This window comes from Sarcophilus harrisii, chromosome 1 (assembly GCF_902635505.1).
Source record: "Sarcophilus harrisii chromosome 1, mSarHar1.11, whole genome shotgun sequence".
In the NCBI taxonomy this organism is placed as follows: domain Eukaryota; kingdom Metazoa; phylum Chordata; class Mammalia; order Dasyuromorphia; family Dasyuridae; genus Sarcophilus; species Sarcophilus harrisii.
This window is the reverse complement of record NC_045426.1, coordinates 246,143,471-246,164,351: the sequence shown is the minus strand read 5'-3', so window position 1 is coordinate 246,164,351 and position 20,881 is coordinate 246,143,471. Positions and strand designations below refer to the sequence as shown.

General features: G+C 31.3%; 1 protein-coding gene across 2 annotated transcripts in view; it reads right to left on the bottom strand.

Moving 5' to 3' along the window:
• Positions 1 to 451: 451 nt before the first annotated feature.
• SLC12A2 (solute carrier family 12 member 2) overlaps positions 452 to 20,881 on the bottom strand; it is a 111,530-nt gene continuing 91,100 nt past the window's right edge. The window contains exons 19-27 of one of the 2 annotated variants that reach the window (XM_023498542.2): positions 18,021 to 18,100; positions 16,874 to 17,002; positions 13,956 to 14,003; positions 12,535 to 12,657; positions 12,126 to 12,237; positions 10,268 to 10,354; positions 5,173 to 5,308; positions 4,872 to 4,939; positions 452 to 3,318 (exon numbers count right to left, since the gene is read on the bottom strand). In XM_023498542.2, the coding sequence (XP_023354310.2) occupies positions 3,183 to 3,318; positions 4,872 to 4,939; positions 5,173 to 5,308; positions 10,268 to 10,354; positions 12,126 to 12,237; positions 12,535 to 12,657; positions 13,956 to 14,003; positions 16,874 to 17,002; positions 18,021 to 18,100 (919 nt within the window). In that variant the 3' untranslated portion in view covers positions 452 to 3,182. The remainder of the gene's footprint in view (positions 3,319 to 4,871; positions 4,940 to 5,172; positions 5,309 to 10,267; positions 10,355 to 12,125; positions 12,238 to 12,534; positions 12,658 to 13,955; positions 14,004 to 16,873; positions 17,003 to 18,020; positions 18,101 to 20,881) is intronic. The other variant, XM_031939374.1, reaches the window with a different exon arrangement.

Below are 20,881 nucleotides of genomic sequence, written 5' to 3'. Positions count from 1 at the left end.
AACCTGAAGTAACAAAGTTTCTTGAATAAGAAACTGTTGGAGATAAAGCAGAGTGAAATGGCTATACTTTACCATAGGCAATAGACTGGGGAAAAGGAAACAACAGTTTTAGTTTAAGACCTATAAACTAAATTTAATCAATGCCCTTATGACCTCTCTGGGTCTGCTTCCTCACCTGTAAAATAAGGAGACTGATTTTTATAAGGTCTCAATTCTAACATACAAGATTTAGCACAGTTGGCTCAGGTGTTTACCAATTTACAATTTGCAGAAAGGCATTCATAAATTTGTCAACATAAATTGTTACTTATAAGGATTTACCTAAATTATGGTCTTTTAAAAAATTGTCATCAATGAAGTAATCTATCAAAATGAGGCTGGTGATATTTTAGATATTTACAAAGCAAAAAAGTAGAGAATAATATTTATGAAACAAATTGTAGACAAATAATTTTATCGGATTCACTTCCTTTATTGCAGTAATCTTTATACAAAGTTCAAACTGCAATATTCAGTGTTAAAACATTAGAAAAGCATTCATGTGACAGTTACGGGTTTATCAAAATATTACAATTTCAAACTTAGCTGATAATTATCCACCAAAGCACAATTATTTAAGTTATTTCCTCATTTTCTTTAAATATGTAATGTCATAAAAACATAAAAGAAATTATGTAAAAGGAAACCTAAAATACAAATATTGAAATGTAACAAATAAATAATTGATTTTATCAGCTACTGTTATTTGTCAGCTTAAGAGCTATTTTAGCTAAACCCCCATGAATTTTTGTCTACAGAAATAATGAACTGCCAAATGCCAATGCACAATTGCTTATTTCAAGTCATCACCAATGATTAGAACTAAAAAAATTTGGCATCAAAACAATCAAAATTCAGTATAAACAAAATAGAATAACTTCATCACTAGCTATTATGTGTTTCTAACAATTTAACTGCTGAAATTTATTGGAGAGCTACAATAACTTTGAACATTTTTGACCTGGTATCTAGTGTTAAAAGTAAAGAATCCATAAATGAAAAGCATCTTACATTATTTCATTGACTACGATTCCCTTCCCCAAGTATGCATATTTAAATATACTTTTTACACATGTATGAATACACACACTTCATTTGGTTCCTGTGGTACAGATTGTAAGTGATGGTTTCCTGAATGGGCAAAACTTTTAAAATAAGTGTACCTGTGCACATTTCAAGATAGCAGCACTAAGTCCATGCCCTATTGTCCATCTGTTTAAAGGAAAAAAAAATTCAAACATGGTAACAATTCCATGCTTATTGAGTAATTTTATATTTCTACTATTCTTCCCCACAATTACTGCAAATCTTGTAATAAATGCAATAAAGTTGTGAGTTATGAGCTAGGAAAATAAATTTGGAAAACAAAGTATTAAAATTTTTACTAATATTTTACATAAAAAAAATTACCAGGTCCATTCTGAAACTAATTTACTTCATATTCATGCAGCAAAAATCAAATAAAACTGCAGTTTTGAAAAGAGAAAAAAATTCAAAGATCTGGAGAACCAGAAACAAAATATTTTAAAAACTATTTTTTAACTTATAAATAACTGGACTGAATAGCAATATGGATGAATTATAGAACATTTGACTATCACAAATTAGTCATTTGTAGTTAACAATGTATCTTACAAATGACTAAAACTTTGTTCATTAAGAAAACCATATGATAATTTACTTTGATCTTATGTTTAACAAAATTGTTAGCTAATGAAGTTTGATCGATCACTGAACACTGCTGAACAACCAGCAATATGGCCTAGTAACATGTAGTTTGTTGTGTAAGTGTATATAAAATATATAATGCATACATATAAAATATATATATATACCATATATATGATATACGTGTGTGTGTATGTGTGTTTAAAACTCTTGAAATGTTTTTAGGCAATCTTTTCTTGAATATAAAAGAATGAAAAAATTCACATTAGTAATTTGTATAGAAAGCTTTCTGTGATAATACCTTATGCATTATCACTACTATATACTGGTAGACTATACTGTCAAAACAAATGTTCAAAAAGCACAACCTGGCAGTTTTTAATATGGACTTTACATATTAAAGAATGGATTAAATTTAAATGTTCAAACCTGAGTATATTAAGACTAAGTGTATTTGACAAATGAATTAGCCTAAAAACATTTCACTAAGTAATCAGTGGTCCATTTAACCATTTTAATGATAAACTAAAGAAATCGTATGATTTTAAAAGGATGAAAGAATGCCACATAGTGTTTACTGAAATGCTCTGTAAGATGGCATTACTTAACCCAAATTTCCTACAGGAAACCTAAGTTCTTACCGAAAAATCACTCAGAGTTGAAGGACAAACACGGACAGGTCCCCTCTAATAATTTAAAGTTATGTATATTTTAGACTGTAGAATGGAGTATGGTTTTCAGCATGTCATAAAAAACTACTGATAATAAATCTTTTGACATTTCTTAACTGGAAATTATGACATTGATAAGATAAAGTTTCATAAAAGGTGAAAACTCTTTTCTTAAAGGTTTACATTTATACATGCATACTTAAATGGATTAAACTTTTGGACATTCTGACTCTTGTGTTTCATCTCAAATGACAAGACCTGCCCTAATTCTTACCCCATTAACATCTAACAGAGACCATAAAAAAAAGTACAGTAATAGAAAACATACAGTACTAACAACTAATTAATTGCTCAATGGAAGACAGAAAAGCAGCATTCATTTTAAGATGGACGAGACTAGAAACCAACTTACATTTGAGCTATAGTCTTAGTTGAAGGCAAAGTTTGATATTTTTTATAAATTTATAAAAGAGGATATATATGGATGAAATTTGGTTAATCTTAGAAGGCACCTCAAGGCTAAAAGGCTTTTATAAATCTATATTTCTTTCACCAATTGAAAATAAAAACACACTTTTATTGCTATTCAAGTAGCAAAGAAAAAGCTTATGTCCAACAATAAGGAATAAAACTGAAGTCTCCACAACCATGCAAATGGAGCAACTTCCCCGTGTGCTTTCAGTTCTGAAAAATGTGGAAGAAAAGCCACTGTTTTGCCACCGTGTTGCAGTCTCACAGAAGATTTCAAGTCACTTTACTAGGGATTGTAGTGTCATTTCCCTAGAGCTGTCCATGATGTAGTGTTTACGAATAGAAGGTAAGGACACTCTGATGATTCCCACGGACAAGAAGGACTGGTGGCAAGTCTCTAGATAAAACTTCTAACCACGCCATGTAAAGGGCGCTAGACACACCACCTTTTCGTGCAACTGGGAGACTCCTAATAGTAAGAAAAATAACAATAAATAACTTTAAAACGTTTTAGTATTAATAAGAAAAATAATCAAAAGTACACAGAAATTCAAGAAAAACTTACCGATTACTTCAATTTATTTCATTACAATTACTTTATATCATCCTAATTGTTTTGAAATTGGGCCAAAGAAAGAATAGTAACACTTTTTTTTTTTTCTTATATTGATGCATAAAGTTGAACAAATTTACACTGATATGAAACATCATATTGTATGTTTCCTTTCTTAGAAAGAAATCATTAAAAAAAAAAAAGATAGTTCTATTTCAAACAGGTAAAGAACCATATATAGCTTACTCATTTTAGTTAAACTGAGGCAAGAAAGTATGAGTGACAGTTCAGAGACAACTAATCTTACTTCATTTTCATCTTCACAATTTCTTTGGGCCTTGGTTGCCTTTTCAGTAAAATGTAGGACTGATGGATTCTCCGGTCTTTTCTAGTTCTAGAACTCTATGAATATCTCCTACCCAGCAAGTCTTTTACTGATTACTAACAATAATTGTTTGAACCAACTTATTTGAATAAGTTGAACTTAGACATAACTTTTAAATTAAAATAATCACTTTGTGATATTCAGTAAAAGAAAATCTCAGCTTTAATTCATTAATGCTTTTGCATCTTTCTTTTTCATATTTAATTTTTCCATTGTCTATCTGAACAACGAAGGCTCATAAATTTATAAATAGAAGTGCAAATGCAAAGAGAAAAAAACCAGGTGACCCTTGTTCTTGGCAAATGAAAACAAGTGACACAAATCACCACATTTGAAGTAGGGCTCTTAATTTCTATCTCTATGTAGGAGAAAGGAAAAAGAACAAGTGAGAAAGTTTGTTGGATACATTCATAGATCTTACTGCTCAGTCACCTCCTCCAATTCTTTATGACCTCATTTGAAATTTTCTAACACAGATAAAGGAATAGTTTGCCATTTCCTTCTCCACCACATTTTACAGATGAAGAAACTAAGGCAAACAAAGTGATATCTCTCCCAGGGTCACATGCTGAATAAGCATCTTTGACTGAATTTAGCAAGATGAGTCTTCCTGACTTTAGACCCAAATCACCTAACTGCTCCTATTCATAGGTCCTAGCCAAATTTGGAAGACATCAGACATAAAGGATTGTGTACTTTCCTTGTTGACAACTGAAAGTTGTTTCTTAAAAAGTGAAATATCCAAAAGGTTCTCCCAAAGTAAGAAAAATACAGCAAGAATTTTGCTAAATGGCACTGCTTATATTTTAAGCCAAGAGAAGGAAAGCTAAACTGATTTAACACCATATTTGATGTTTTTGTATTTAAAGTTAAGCAACAGATGTCTATTTGTCATCACTATATAAGTCAGTATATGTGTTTAACAGGTAGTTTTTCATAACATTTAACTTAAAGTGTATGTTAAAACACAATACCAAAAATCTAAATTGGAATACATGATAACATTATCTGTCCATCCACTTAAAATAGATAACACTACCAGAAAAAGTATGCTAAACAATGGTATACTGCACATTTTACTTACATAACAATTATATTAGCTGTACTTGAGTGCTCCTTTAATAACTCATTTAATCTTATCTGGCGGTATGTCTAAAAGGCAAAGGAGAAAAGTTAGTTCCAATTTAGAAAATCAGCACCTATTATGATTCACAATTCTAGAAATGACAAAAGAAAGCAAAAATGTAAGAGAGTAAATAAATGATCAATAATAAATTAAGATTCTGAAAGATACAAAAAATCTTTAGCAATTTGTCTGAATAAATTTATTTTTAAAAATATACATTTTAAAACACATGGTAGGACTACGTAAAGAAAGAGAATACCTTTGTTTTATAAAGTTCAAGTTCATTATCTGTTATTCTCCAAGGTTCATCTTCTTTCATTTTATCTGCAATATCTTGTTCTTTATCATCTTCATGAAGCCTGAAGGGCTCAATCATTTCTTCAAAAGCCACAATACTTCAAAGAAACAGAGAGCATTTAAAATCAGTTATCATTCTCAATTTTTCTAAAAGGCAAAAAAAGTGTAAATACTTTTTCATAATTCTTCATCAAATCCTACTATGATGTTCTATCTTAGGCAAACTTTGTCCCAGTGGGTGGGCACTCAGTGGAGTGAGGTAGCAGTGGATTCTTGCCTGCCATTCTTCTACCCTAAAATTTTCCATTATCTTGGCAATATTCAATAACCCTTCCCCTCTTCTCTTTACATATTCCTATTTACAGTCTGTCTACCCATAAAACCCCAAAGAGGCAGACTAAACTTTCTTGGGGACAGATTAACTTCTCTCATTATAATTATGTCTTCAATGCAAGAGCTTTTGTGTCATTTCTCCCACTCCCCCACAAGTGATTGATCTTTATATTGTTGCTACCTATCCCCAATTAATTTTGCCCCCAGATAAAAGACTTCTATGACTTTTAGAGCTATTTTAGTGGAGCTCAAACTCTAGTCCTTTCATTCTCAAAGGACTTTGAGTACAGTTGTGCTAAGATTGTCTGATTTTTAAGGAACAGCATAACTACATGCACAGTGGCTCATCATTAGTAGACTGACCACTGTGATAATTTATCCACATCCCATGTAACACAAATGGCCTGATCCTGTGTTGTCTTCTTCTGGCACAGTGGCAGAAAAGGGCAAAGGATACTAGGAATCACATGGTATTTTATAGATCGATAAATATATAAATAGTAGTTCGGATTCTACATGTGAGATCCTTGTCCAGTGACAAAATATTGACTATATTAACTGGAGGAATCAAATCATATCAAACTTTAAATTCTTGCTATAAGTGAAATGAGAAGAAAAAACTTTCAATTAGATGGAAAAATGGAGACAAATTAGAAGTTTGCAGAATTTATTTGATTATACATTCAAAGGCAATAATTATTCATGCAACAATCAGTCAAGTCTATTAGAATGTAGTATCATTTCTCCCTAATTTATCCTTGTATTTATTCTTTGTATACATATCTATGGACATGCTGCTGCTCTAACTTTGGTCCACACTCTGTGGCTTTTTTTTTTTTTGGGGGGGGCACTAATTTTGGTGTTCTTGTGAAACATATATGGACTTCTTTTTTAAAAAGTATTTTTAAGGGTTTTTTTTGCTTTATTCATATTGGCAAGTATTATTAATCAACTCTCCTGTTTCTTAAAATAGCCTTACTCTCCCCCCAATACATGCAAAGATAGTTTTCAATGTTCACCTTTGCAAAACCTTGTATTCCTAACTTTTCTCCTCCCCCTTGGATAACAAGCAATCTGATATAGGTTAAATACAAAAAAAATGTTTTTAAATAACTGAAAGAAAAATATTTAGTAGAAAAATTTTAAAGGGAAAATGTAGTTAAAATGGCAATAGTGATTAAAATAAATATGGCAGAATGACATTGAAAATAAGATTGGAAAAGCAGGAGTATTAACAGAAAAATAGGTTTATGGTAGATTCTTTACAAATTATAGCTGGATTGGAAAATGTTTATAACCATGTCAATTATTATTATGTATATAGGCTAAATAGCTAGAAAGGAAAGGATTTAGAGATAATGCAAAAGAGGTACATTCAAAAACAACCAATCAATATTTTTCCACATTAATAGTTTTTTTTCCAATCCTTTGCTTCTGAAGAATTGGCATAGTGCTTTATTCATTGGCATTTAATAAATGCTGAATATTTGTTGAACTCTATAGTGAAATTATCATTTCAGAAAGACGTAATTATCCTTCTTCTCATTCCTATTATTTTTATGTGGGGAAAAACAAATAACCTTTTTTTCCTCCTGATAATTATTTTTCCTTTATTGGAATATTTTTGAAATACTTAAAAGTTCTTAAACTTTATTAGTATTTACTAAGTTGTTGGATTATTTGGTGACATTGTTACCTAATTTTTTTGAAGTTGGCTTTTTAATAGTACAATTAGAATATTATAAATATTTAAGTTATACTATAAACAGTATAAATGAAATTTATAGGTAAAATAATTTGCATGAATATTGGAAAGTAAAATGAAAGAATTTTTGACAATGATTTTTTCCCCAACTATTTTTTTTTAGTTGTAATGGCGGTAGGATAAACATATTAGAAAAAAATGTGGCATTATAAGCTCTGTTGTCTCCTTTTTAAGTGTCTTTGTGTGTGAAGAGGAGCAGTATTTTTATATTTTTATTATGCTTATTAGTTAAATAGTATCAGATTATAGATTAGAGGCTTAGTGGCTAGCAGGCTATTCAGTCCAACCCCCTTTTTTTACAAACTGAAGAAAACAGAGATTAAGTGACCTCTCCAAGGCATCCAGATAGTAACTAATACCCTCCATCAAATCACTCATTTCTGTGATTTCATTTGGCTTCAAGATGGTCGTCCTGCAATTCAGAGAATGGAAGAGTTGGCTAACCACTGATAGGATAGGTGGCTTTCCTCTGTTTATGCAGTCAATATGTGTTAGTCAGGACTTGAACATGGATCTTTCCTGGTTGTGAAACCAGAATTCAACTCCTATGTTTCCTTAGGATAAAAGTGACTTTAAAATTGGTAAAAGATTTTACTACCACCAGTAGCAGCTCTGAAATTGGAAGACCTGGGGTCACCTGCGATACTTATAAGATGACAGAGATGGTCTTGAAGGCCATTTTCAGTTCTCAGATAAAATCTTTATGTGATAAGGCTGTGGCATTATCACTTCCTAGAGAGCAGAATTTGTTTACTTCTTTTTTGTATTTGCATCCTCAATGCCAAAATCAGTAAAGAAACACGAGATGGGTTAAGTTAGAAAGTGCCTCCCAAATGCTCACAAGGACATTTGTGTCTGACCTGTGGCCAAATACTCTGGGCTCATTCTGGTCTGACCAGTCACAGGTGGACACATGGTAACTGGATTCTAATATAGTAATGTCATTTGAGGCTTCTTGGAGAGCAAAGGAACAATAAGCAAAGAACTGTCCCAGGGATTGCCATTTAGAACCTTAATAAATGCTCCCTGACAAATGAATGTGAGCTCCTTGAGGGCAATAAGTGTTTGTTTTCTGAATTTCAATAGTCAACAAACATTTATTAAGCATATGCTATGTGCCAGGTACTATGCCAAGTGCTGTTTGTATAGCCATGCCTGTGGAACCAAACATTTAATTTGTTGAATCCTGTATTATAGGATTCATAAACATTTGCAGAAAGATTGCTATGACATAATTTCAGTTTATACACTGTTGTAGAGGATGAGGAAATCAAGGAATCTCATTAAAGAATCTGATAAGACTACCCAAATCAAGTTGGTAACTTCAATGCAAAGATGGGCATGGAAAAGAATAACAAAATTATGTTTTGGATCTAAAAAACAAAAGATGCCAATAATTCACAGGAGACTCATACTGATAGAAATAGGAATATTTTCTTTAAGAAAAGAGTCTGGAGGCAATGGACACAATCAGAATCAATATAACAAAAACATGAGTGGTTAACTTGGGTAGAAACTATTTCTGAATAAGCTCTCTATGCATTTAGGATACTTGTTATAAAAAAAATGACAACCCCACCCCACCAAATTAGAAAAATAAACATGAGAAAAAATGGTGGTTATTTGAGTGCTATCAACGCTGACTATTTTCAAAAGCCTAGAAATTACTATAGCTAAAAAGAAAAAAAAAAAACCCAAAAATCCCCAAACCCAAACCACTTGATCTTGCTAAGTGGAGAAATAAGGCAGTCATAGAATACCAATCTACGAAGATTTAAAAGTACAGATATCATAGCAAAGACAATCACTGTATTCTTCCTTTCTTGTCAAGAGTAACACCATTTAGAATATGCTTCTATTTCAATGTTAAATGAGTTAACTCCTGTTCCTTTTCAGTTCTCATAATAAGCTAATCAAAAGGAGTCTGTACTATCTTGCATTTTCAGGCCAACATGAGATTGCAGATTAGATATTCTCTACATCCCAAGTTGCTTCTAAGGCCACCTGCATAATCATGTTTTCCGCATACAAGTAAGGGGATGCCATAGTCAAGACCAGCACAGGAAGGAGCAGCTAGTGGTGAAGTGAATAAAGCACTGGCTGTGGAATCAGGAGGACCTGAATTAAAATCCAGCCTCAGCTGTGTGACATGGGGCAAGTCACTAAACTCATTACCTTAAAAAAAAAAAAAAAAAAAAATAGCACAAGATGAAAAAAGTGAGCATCCACAAAGATGATTGTCTTTCTCCTCCCTCTCCCTCTCTCTTTCTTTCTCTCTTTCTCTCTCACACAGAGACATACAGATACTACAAAGCATACTTCCCTACATGAATTTAGATATTTGACAATCAAGATGCTATAAATTACTATTTCATGAAGTCAGATGACTTATTACAGAAATAACAATAGTTCTAAAAGAAAATCTGAACAAATGTTTCAATTTTACAACATCTTTAAAATAAAGAAGAGCCCACATTTTCAAAGAGGTGTTGAAAAAGTAAGATGATGATTCTGAGTAAAATCTGATTTTATGGAAGAATTCTGAGTGTATTTTAGCAAATATTTGTATGTTCTTAGACTGAATTTAAAGAAATCTTGTGACATAAGAGAAAGGACAAGGAAGAAATCAGTGCCAGCTTTCATGAGGAGCCAAATGACTTATCTGTATATATATTGTCAACAAAGAAGTTATAAGATTAAAGATTTGAAGTAAAAGAGACTTTAGAGATCATTTCAACCAAATCTTCATCCCTATTACTGTAGAGATAAGGAAAGTGAAGCTCCAGCAAAGGTAATTAAGTGAGAGGATTGCTAAACCTTGGTTTTCTGACTATAAATTGAATATTTTTTCCCATTAAAAAAAAAAGATTTAAGCTCTGAATGGTATATGCCTCATGAATTCATCTGAGTAACACATTCATGACCTACTCAAGTTCAAGAAGACATTTATGTAACTTACTTTTCTTTCTTGGGCTTTGTGTTAATATCTCCCAGGACCATGATGTCTGAGAAGTCTATTCGGAATTTGCTAAGTAAAGTTGCCATCCTAAAACAGAGACACAAAGTTGTAGATTTAAAGATTTTTTAAAAAGATTTCAATACTTACACTAAGGCTGAAATCAGTAGATATGAAAAACAAGAACTCAGTCTTTCTAAATTTATTTAGTAGAACCTTAGAATAAGTACTTCAGTTTTCTGGGGTAGGGGATTTTATCTCTACTTCCTTTTGTGTACTCATCTAACGGCTCTCTCAAAATCCTGAAAATTACCATGTCCTTGTCATATTTATTTTAATTTTCATTTCTCTAATAAATTGAAGCATTAAAATTTTTGAGTTTATATTTCTTCTGCTGCCCTTTTATCCACTGAAGAATGATTCTTGTTCATGTTGTTGTATATATTGTCTATTCCTTATTAGATTTTTATCCAAAAAATTGAGCTACACAGATTTTCTCAGTTTACTGCTTCCCTTCTAATTCTAACTGCATTGCTTTTGTTTTTTTTAATGAAAGCTTTTAAGTTGTAAAACATATATCTTTTATGATCTATCCTTTCTCTCCTGTATTTGGTGAAGAACTCACCATGTTTTTCATATTTGAGATTCCTTATACTTTAAATCTGTCCACTAAGGTTAATTTCTCTCAAGAGTGCTTTCCAATTTTTCCAGTAGTTTTTGTTGAATAAAACTATTTTCTGCAGTGGTTGGCATTCTTGTCATGAACAATGTTCAACTCCTCTTGGGTCTGTGTGTGCCCTAAATTACTATTAATTGCCTAAATTTATTTCTTCAATTTGGTTTTCTTGTCTTATTGAGATTGGATTATATCAAACAACAGTGTCCCTGATCTTAACCAAAATTTTACTGAAAAGGGCTCTAGTGTTTTAACTATTACAAATAATGCTAGCTCTCAGTGATAGAAACTGTTTACCACATTAAGGCCAATCCTTTTATTCTGAACATGATGGTTGTATTACTTCAAAAGCTTTTTCTAACCTACTGTCAGAATCACATGATCATTTGTGTGAAGATGCCATATAAATCAGATTTACATATATTCCTTTCTAATCTTTTTCAATAAGTTCTGAAAATCTACTTGTTTTTAGATACTCTAAAACTCTATTCTTATATGGAGAAGCACAGAAGTTAGCTATGGCACAAAGTTTCTAATGCTGAAACTGAGTCTGGAGATATGACAGAATCAGAGAGGGATTACAAAGGACTGGATGATTATGACAGATACTGGTAAAGTACTGTCTTATTTAGATGTAATATCTTATTTCAATCAATGTTTAACAAGTGTTTATAGGTTCTAAGTCTTAATCAAAATATAAATGCACATTATGTTTAGGTATATGTATATCTGTCTCTATGTACTGTACATATATTTAGTTGACTAAATTATAGAGATACATACATATATGAATGGCATTTTTTGGGGGTTTTTTTGGCTGAGGCAATTGAGGTTAAGTGACTTGCCCAGGATCACACAACTAGGAAGTATTAAGTGTCTGATGCTGGATTTGAACTGAGGTACTCCTAACTTCAGGGCCAGCACTCTATCACTGAACCATCTAGTTGCCCCAAGTGCCAAAATTTTAAGATAAATTCATTAAGGGAATTTTTCTTCCAATTTAAATTATTTACATTACAGTGCTAATAAGTAGCATATCAAAAGTTTAAAGTACAATATTAACTTGAAACATGAGTTTTCTGAATTTTCTCTTATAATGTTTATCTTACAGATATCTTAAAGTTAAATTATAACACTGACACACCAATGAAGGAGCAAAATTCATATTCATTTAGAATAACTTACGCTCTCCGATCATGATCTATTCTGTTTATTTTTCCACCAATAAATACTCTGATCTTACAGTCTTTCCACTTTTTCTTAGTTGTCAGAAGATAAGGTATCAATAAGGTCAGACCTGATTAAATAATAAAACACAATAAATCATTAAGTATGTTCAATTCTATATGATTTATTTTTAATTTAATAATTTACTCTGTGCCAATTAGTGAAAACATTTTTTTTTTGGTTGAGGCAATTGGGGTTAAGTGACTTGCCCAGGGTAACACAACTAGGAAGTGTTAAGTATCTGAGACCAGATTTGAACTCGGGTCCTCCTGACCTTCAGGGCTGGTGCTCTATCTACTGCACCACCTAGCCCCTGAAAACATTCTTAAGGAAAAAGCATTAATTTAGAAATTAGAAGTAATCTCACCTCCATCATCAAAAAGCCACCAGACATCAATAGTATTTTTGCCTTGTTTTTTCTGAAATTGTGTACTAGCTTCAAGAAGTCTTTGGTCAGCTACATTTAATGGAGCAGCAGGACCTTTAGGTTCTAAAGAATGGAAACAAGCATATGTAAGAAAAAAATTAAGCTTTTTTTTGTTGTTTGTTTAATCACTTTTCTTACCATTTCCTCACTTTTGTGCAAAAAAAGATTATATTGCTTACTTTTTTCAATGTGTCAACCATAATAAATGTAATTTCTTATAGATCAACTTTAAACATTTTAAAATGAATTATATAAAACCAAACATTTTTAGTGTTCTGAAAGTACTAATAAAATTTAACATTTAATAATTGGCCCAGAAATTCTAACATAGTTCTGAAAAAATTATAAATCTTTTAGACTAGTTGGATAATTTGAGGTCTATAATTTATAATCTGGATTGTTGATGACTTGATGCTCACAAGAACATTTTAAAAAGTATGCTGTAAATTGAAAAAACTAAATGAAAGCATTTGTAAAAAATAATTTACAGTCAAAACTACCCACTGAAAACATTCTACTCATAATTTGCCTTGGTATTTGATATCTTGAAATTTGGGGTGGGAAAGAGGTTTGGGATAGGGATCCCATAACCTGATATTATATAGTAGTACATAGGCAATTAGGTTAGGAAGGAACTTGTAGCATGGTTGAAATGAACTATGTACCAGAGGTGAATAACTATGTTCTCCAGGATCTTTGAATCAAAACAAAGGAAAAATGAACTGAGAGTAGGTCAATATATTTATTTGTAAAAAATACCAGTTTTGTAAAGCAGAAATCCACAGGAGGAAATTTAATCACCAATGTAGAATTACTGTCAATTAAATGATAATATCTACCACAAAATGTTACAGCATGTATTCAGAATACAAAATTATTCATGATGAAATAATATGGCTACCAAACCATACTCCTCCAAACTCTCACCTCTACCCTCTAATTCAATGATTATGTATCTCCCAAAGCTCAGCAGAACTATGAAAAATATGATAAAAGTTAAAATAAAATTTTATTACAGAAAAAATTTAGATGGATGCAATTTATGGTCATGAATGAAAATTCTTCATTTTTTACTCCAAATTATTTAACACATGGGCCAAACAAAAAGATTCATTCACTAAAGTCTTAATTTTTAGGATCTGAACATTTCCAATTACATTTTATTTTACAATTTTGTTTATGTGATTTCATTCTTGCTGGATGGAACTGCTTTATGTAGTTGAAATAATCAGTGATTATTTCTCTAATTTGTAACTCACAAATAACTATATTACAACCTCACCATGGAGATAGACTTAAAAAATTTGGCGTTAACAGCATGGAAAAAAATGGATTGAAACAAAAAGATGGAAAATGCCTGCCTTTTTTCAACAGTGGTTGTGTTGGAGTCTTGCCATCCTCTTCCTCATCTAGATTTTGTTTAAAAAATACAAAATAGAGGTTAATTTCTTTTGTATTATTAATGAAATAATGAAAAACTAACAGCATATATCTAAACAAAACATAGTATGAAACTAGTCCATGAGAAAATAGTTAAGATTTAAGAACCATTTCTTTTTATATTGAGGGGTTAAGATTTTAAAAGCAGATATATCATGGACAGCAACTTTAAAGCTACTGAAAATAAGAAATTCCTTAAATCTATCTCTGCAAAAATGCCAAAAGTTTCCATTGGGGTTAATTTTCCTAACTAAAATCAGCAGAAGAGATAATTTTATACTGTAGAATTTAAGCTACAGCAACATGTGTAAATAAATCACACAATCACAAAATATTGTACATTCTACTATGCTGACGACTAAAAGAATTTTTGGGATGGGAACTATTTTAATGCATATAAACTACAAAACATGCTATAAAGAAATAATTGGGAAATTGAAGAGATGGGGATATGTTTTTCCAAACAGCTTTTTTCCCCTTTATAAATGAAGTCTAAACTACTTTGAAATATGTAATTTTAAAAAATATATCACATATTTAAATTTAAAGTAACCAACCAAAAATTCATATTCCAATTACATATTTTTAACTTGCATTTCTTTAGTGTATTGCTTTAAATAGAAATGGCCTTAAATTAAATTTGTCATAGGTTATTGTTTTGGGAAAACTCATATAAGCAAGCAGAAGCAAAACCTTCGACTATATTAAGTACAACTATATTCAAATGGATTTGACTGAATAATGTTATTAAGTTTTATAAATTAAAATTAAGATCATTTCATTAACTTAATACTTGTTTAAGTGTGTACACTACTTTTTTGATTCCACTGACCACATAGATAAAAAAAATTACAAGGAAGCACATACAACAGTTAGTGGCTTGGGTATATATTTTCATATTAGCAAAGAAAAATAGACCAACCCAGCCTTTAAAGATTATAATCAAAGGAAATTTGATGTTTTATAATGATTAGAATTGAGGCATACCTAATAAACATGAAGTTGCTAGATTCTAAAAATTGAAAAACAAATGCCAATTGCTAATGGATTTTGCAGAATGACCGGAAAAGATATTTTATGCACAAGAAAAAAGCCAATATTGAATGGAATTTAGGGAAACTTATTTTCTATCAAAGATAAAAATACATATATTTCGGCAAGAGAAAATGTCACTAAAGTCCAGCAGAGAAGACAAAGTAAAAATTTCTTAATGAAATATAAGGAGAAGAAACAAATTAACCAAAAAGTAAATAGAATGTTTTAGCAAAGAATCCAAAGGAAGAATGATAGTCAAAATTACGAGGGATATTTAACAATTTTTTGAAATGAGAAAAAAATTAATTAGCATGAAGAGAAAAAAAAGCTAACATTAAAACTGCAACAGAATTATTAAGAAATTGGAGGATAAGAGATAAAATTTCACAAGTGCAGAAATATCAGCTTTGTAGAAAACGTGGAGAGTAGATATGAAATAATATTAAGGTTTGGGATTTGGAAGGAAAGTGATTATTAATAGGGATGAAAAGTAAGGGAATATATATGATACAGATGGATGAAATACAAAGTACTCTCATGTTTAGCTTAGATAAGCTGGCAGCATGACAGATGGAGATACTAGATTGAGTAGAGGTGGAAGAGTCAGGGTGGAGAGTCAGATTTGGAAGTCATTCATTACTTTTTCATCCTTGAAAATGAAAACAGAAAGCATAAATTTGTGGAATCAGTTTTCTAAAACTTTCCTGTAATATAGAAAGAAACTGTAAAAATCCTTACCCATCTTTAAGTTCTTATGACTAAGAAAAGAAAACAGATATATATGTGTAAACACATATACATATTATAGAGTAATACTTGGTAGTTAATTATATCAAATCAGTGCTAAAGGTTACAGAGCTGCTTCTTTGGCAAAGGATACTGGGGGAGCTATTATTCTTTTAGGGGAGACAATTTATTACTTAATTTTACTTTTTGTTGTTGCAGTGCAACCTATTATCAGTTAGGGAACAATTGATGTAGAGCCTTTATTAACTGATGGCAGATTCATATAAGCAAATTTATAGTTTTTTAGGATATGCCTATAGTTTTTAGGATACACTGAGGAGTTAAATGACCTGCCTAGGGTTTACAACTGGTTTACAGTCTTCACAAGAAGGCTTCCTAAATCTAGTGCTGCATTTTGTTTGCTATACTAATATCCTCTCTAGATATAATGTAATATTCATTTTTGAAGTTTCTATAAAGACATTTTAGCATTTCTCATTCCACACATAAAAACAATGTTAAAAAAAAAACTTAATGTGATAAAATATAAATAGCATGTCACTTAATAACTAATGCTATATATACAGAAATAATCAGATAATACTTAGTGCTTAAAGAGGACCATAATACCCTAACCACCATAATTTCAACTTGGAAAATTAAATATTCAGGGGGTTCAGTGACTTTCCTAAAGACACAAAGTAGCAGAGTTATAATCAACATCCAAAGACATATAATTCTTAAGTTCAGAGTTCAACTTTTGAACCTTCTTCCAATTTAACTGAAATTGAATACTACTATATTAGCTTTAAGTATTTGCAGCTTTGTGGGATGGTTCCTAGATACCAGAATAATTCTTAAGGGCAAGTTATATCTGAAATTGAAAGTACAAAATGCAAGTCTGTACTAGACATGGAAAATGAACTAATTTAAGAAATAGCACGATATTAGGTAAAGGCCGCATATTGGTCATATGTCAAATTATTATGAACACATTTCTCTAGAGAAATTAAAAATTTAAGCAGAAATGAAGATCATCTACAATTAGTATTAATAGCAAATGTTTTTGAGAAATTACCTTTATGCATAACAGGACTTTTCTCATCAGATGGTTTAGAAGTGTCAGAATCAGTCTTTCTGCTATATTCTACACTTAATACAACATCCTTTGAACCTGGAGATTTTTCCTGAGATGAGAGTAACTCTTCTGAGATATACAAAATTACCCCCCCCCCAAAAAAAAAAAAAGTTAGATTGATTAGGAATCTCACTTTTGGGGTCAAAACAAGTTTTACTTTTCAGGTTAACTTAAATGATAAATATTTTTAAAAGATGTAATTTTGATACTTTTTTAATAATCTAAAAATTGGGTTGAATATCTATTTTGTAATAATTAATAGCATTCCCTGGTAATATAAACCCATGTTATAAATTTATGAGCAAGTTAACATATGTAGGAAAATTCAAAATGTATATCCCTATAGATTTTCTTTGTGATAAAATATTTGATAGACTATGCAAAGATGGAAACTTGTCTTATTTAAACTCTGTATTACCACTCAGGTCTTACAAAGTACTACATGTAATAAGCATTTAACATTTATTTGATTTCATTATAGAATACTGTGTTGACATCAGCTCAAGTGTAAGATTAAGTCTCAAAAACAAAGCTCCAAATTCATTGGCTTTTAGGTCTTGAGTGAAAAAATATAGTGATTCAATACACCTATTATAGCTAACAATCTTTTCAAATTAATCAAAAATGACCAAGTATTTCAATTCTTTCAAATATTTATACTATTCAGAACCTATAAGACAAATTAAGAAAACATTGATGCCATAGAAGCATAGATTTAAAGCCAAGAAGAAACCTAAAGAGTCTAACTTTACTCTCATTTAACAAAAGAGTAAACTGAAGACTAGAAAGGTTAAATGCCTTGTTCAAAGCCAAATAGGAAGTAGCACAGTAGAGATTTAGTACAGATCTCTTCTAACTTTATTCCAAATCCAGCATAATTTTAATTATTAATTAAGAAATACCTAGTATTTCTAAATATCTATAATTCCATTGTTTTAACTTAAATTTCTTATGTGTCTATGGGTGTATATGTTTGCTTTTCTTTTAGAAAATTCTCACCAAGTGTTTTTGAATAGTATTTATAACTGCTATAAAAATTATCTATACTTAAAAAAAACCCCACAAACCTTTTTCACATAAGATTTACCTTGTCCTTGAAGATGAGAAATATCCAAGCCTTCCTTTAAGCGAATAATCACTACTCCATATTGTATGTCGAAGGCATCACTGCAAATAGGACAGAGTTGTGAAAATAAAATAGTGGTATGATTTCTGTTAAATCACAAATCTGGACTGGATGTTCTCCAACATTCTCTTTTGTAGTAAACATTCAGATTCACGTGAGTGTGTGTATAATCTCTCTCTCCACTCTTCTGAGAGCACCACTATTCTTTCAGTCATCGAGAGTTATCATTTTGGAGTCATCCTTGATTCCTTATTCTACATATCTAAATCAGTTACTAAATCTTAGTCATTGTTAAATCCATATGATTGCTCACATCCATTTCTTTCTTACCATTCACAGTCACTACTCAGATTTTGGTCTTCACTCCAACACCTCCTTCCTATTATAATATTCTCCTACTTGGTCGTTTTGCCTTAAATTTTTTTTCTACGCTAATCTATCTTCCATTCATTGGCAAAGTAATTATCCTAAAAACATTGATAGATCTGATCATGTAACCTTTTACTAAATAATTCAGCGACTTTATATAACCCTATGATCAGATATTATACTTCTCTCTTTGGCACTAGTGCAAGTCAGTACTTTCTCTCCCCAATTTAAGAGTTGCTAGAATGTAAGCTTTCTCACTAATAGGGATTGATTTATTCTGTACATTTGTATCATCTGTTGTATGACTGATAAAGAGCTGGCTAGAGCACTGAAAAATCAAATTATTGGACCAGGGTCACACAAGTTGTTGAAGATGGTACTCAAACCCAGGTCTTTCTAGCATGGAGGCCAGCTTTTGACTTCCAAGTTTCCTTTCTAAATTTCAGTGAAAGTGAGGTAAAATTTAACATGTGTCAAGTTTTAGAAGTTTTATAACTACCTCCTTTCTTGGGTTTCTGGGTATAGAAATAGCTGGTATCTAGATTGGTGGATATGTTAGTGATTTTATTCCTCTCCTAATCTTTTGGGACATTAGATAAGGTACTGGGCCTAGAATCAGAAAGACCTAGATTCAAATGCCACCCCAGGCACTACTAGTGACCCTGGAGAAGTCATTTAATCTCTGCCTGCCAGTTTCCACAATTAATAAGATTAACATATAAGTAACACATATCTCACAAGGTTGTTGTGGGGATTAAAAGAGCTAATACTATAAAACACAGCACTGTCTGGCACATTGTAAGAGCTTAATAAAGGGTTTTTCTATTCTTTCCCTTCATTTTATATCTGAACTTTAAAAAATTTGATTTTCAAAACTCAAAAAGATATTCTTCACCAACCCTAATTGTAGATATACTCTGCTATATAGAAGTATATTACTATATTTTGAATCATGATTCGAAAATCCACATTTTATTCCATTTTCTTAACCAACTGCTCCCGAGTTTAGATTTCTATTATGATGCCCTTTCCTCTAAAAGGCAGCAATGATAAAAATACCATTTGTATCTCTAAAGTCTAAGGATTTTATTACAATAAGAATTCAATTTTAGAGTGGTAATTGCAGCACAGTGGACAAAGAGGGAAAAGGGGAAGGGAAGGGAATAAGCATTTACACAGTACCAACTATATGCTAGGCACTGTACTAAGTACTTAAAAAAATTACTTTATTTGATTATCATAATAACCCAGTGAATTAGATGCTATTATTAACTTCATTACAGAAGCCTGAAGTAGACAGAGAAAGTCTGAGCAAGTCACTTAATTTTTCCAAAGTCAAATACCTTGTTAGAAATCTGGGGCCAGACTTGAATTCATCAACCCTCTCCAAAGAGCCAGCCTCAGAGTCAGGAAGACCTCGTTCAGAGCTTGCCTCTGACATATACTAACTACGTGTCCTCCAAGAAGTCGCTTAACCTTTAAGTTCCCCAAACAGTTCTCTTAGATATGAAAAACAACTTAGTACTGGAGACTAATTAAGGAGTTGGATAAAAGGAAGACAATGAATGATTAGAAATATATTTATGCTCAGTGAAGTATTGTACAGATGCTGGTAAAAATTCCTTCTCCTATAAAGGCAGTGAAAAAGAGAAGAGACTAACCCTTCAAGTTAAAAAGCCAAAAGCGAAATTGAAATGTTGAATTGAATGTATATTCATATTATTCAATTATATTATATAATATAATTCATATTATATTATACTACATAATTTATAATATAAATAATGAACATTTGTTAAAAATGTTAACATCAACCAACAAATTCTTATTTTGTGCCATATACTATGCCAAGAATTAGGGACAGGAAAATGAGTCAGTTCTTGTCTTCACGACACATTCTACATGCTCATAGAAAAATATAAACAATATGTTAGAAAAATAATACATAATGAAGGGGAAACAGTAACAACTGCAGGAACCAGGAAAGGCCTCTTGAAGGAGGATTACACTTGACACAATTTTGAAGAAAATTATAGCTTCTAAGAGACAGAGAAGGGCAAGGAGAACAAATTGTGGAAAGGCAAGAAATGTGATCCCATGAATCAAGAAAAACACTTGGGCCAATGTGGCAGAAATATAGAATGTGTACAATCTAGAGTCAGATTATGAAGAGCACTCCTCAAAGCTAAGAATAGCGTAAAAATCAAGTTGTATTTTGGTAGTAAACTCCTTAAAATGGTGCGAATGGCTAAAAAACCAAATGTATAAAAGACAGAAAGAAGAATGGACCAAATGGCTACACATGATCCATTCCATGTGATTTTGTAAAAGGATGATGACCTGTGATCTCACTGGTAGATGGAACTCTTAGTTTGCCTTCTGCCAATGCAGACTGGAATATGTTCTGTACCTTAACATGTTAGAGAGCTGTGTAGGGTACATAAGAGTCACAA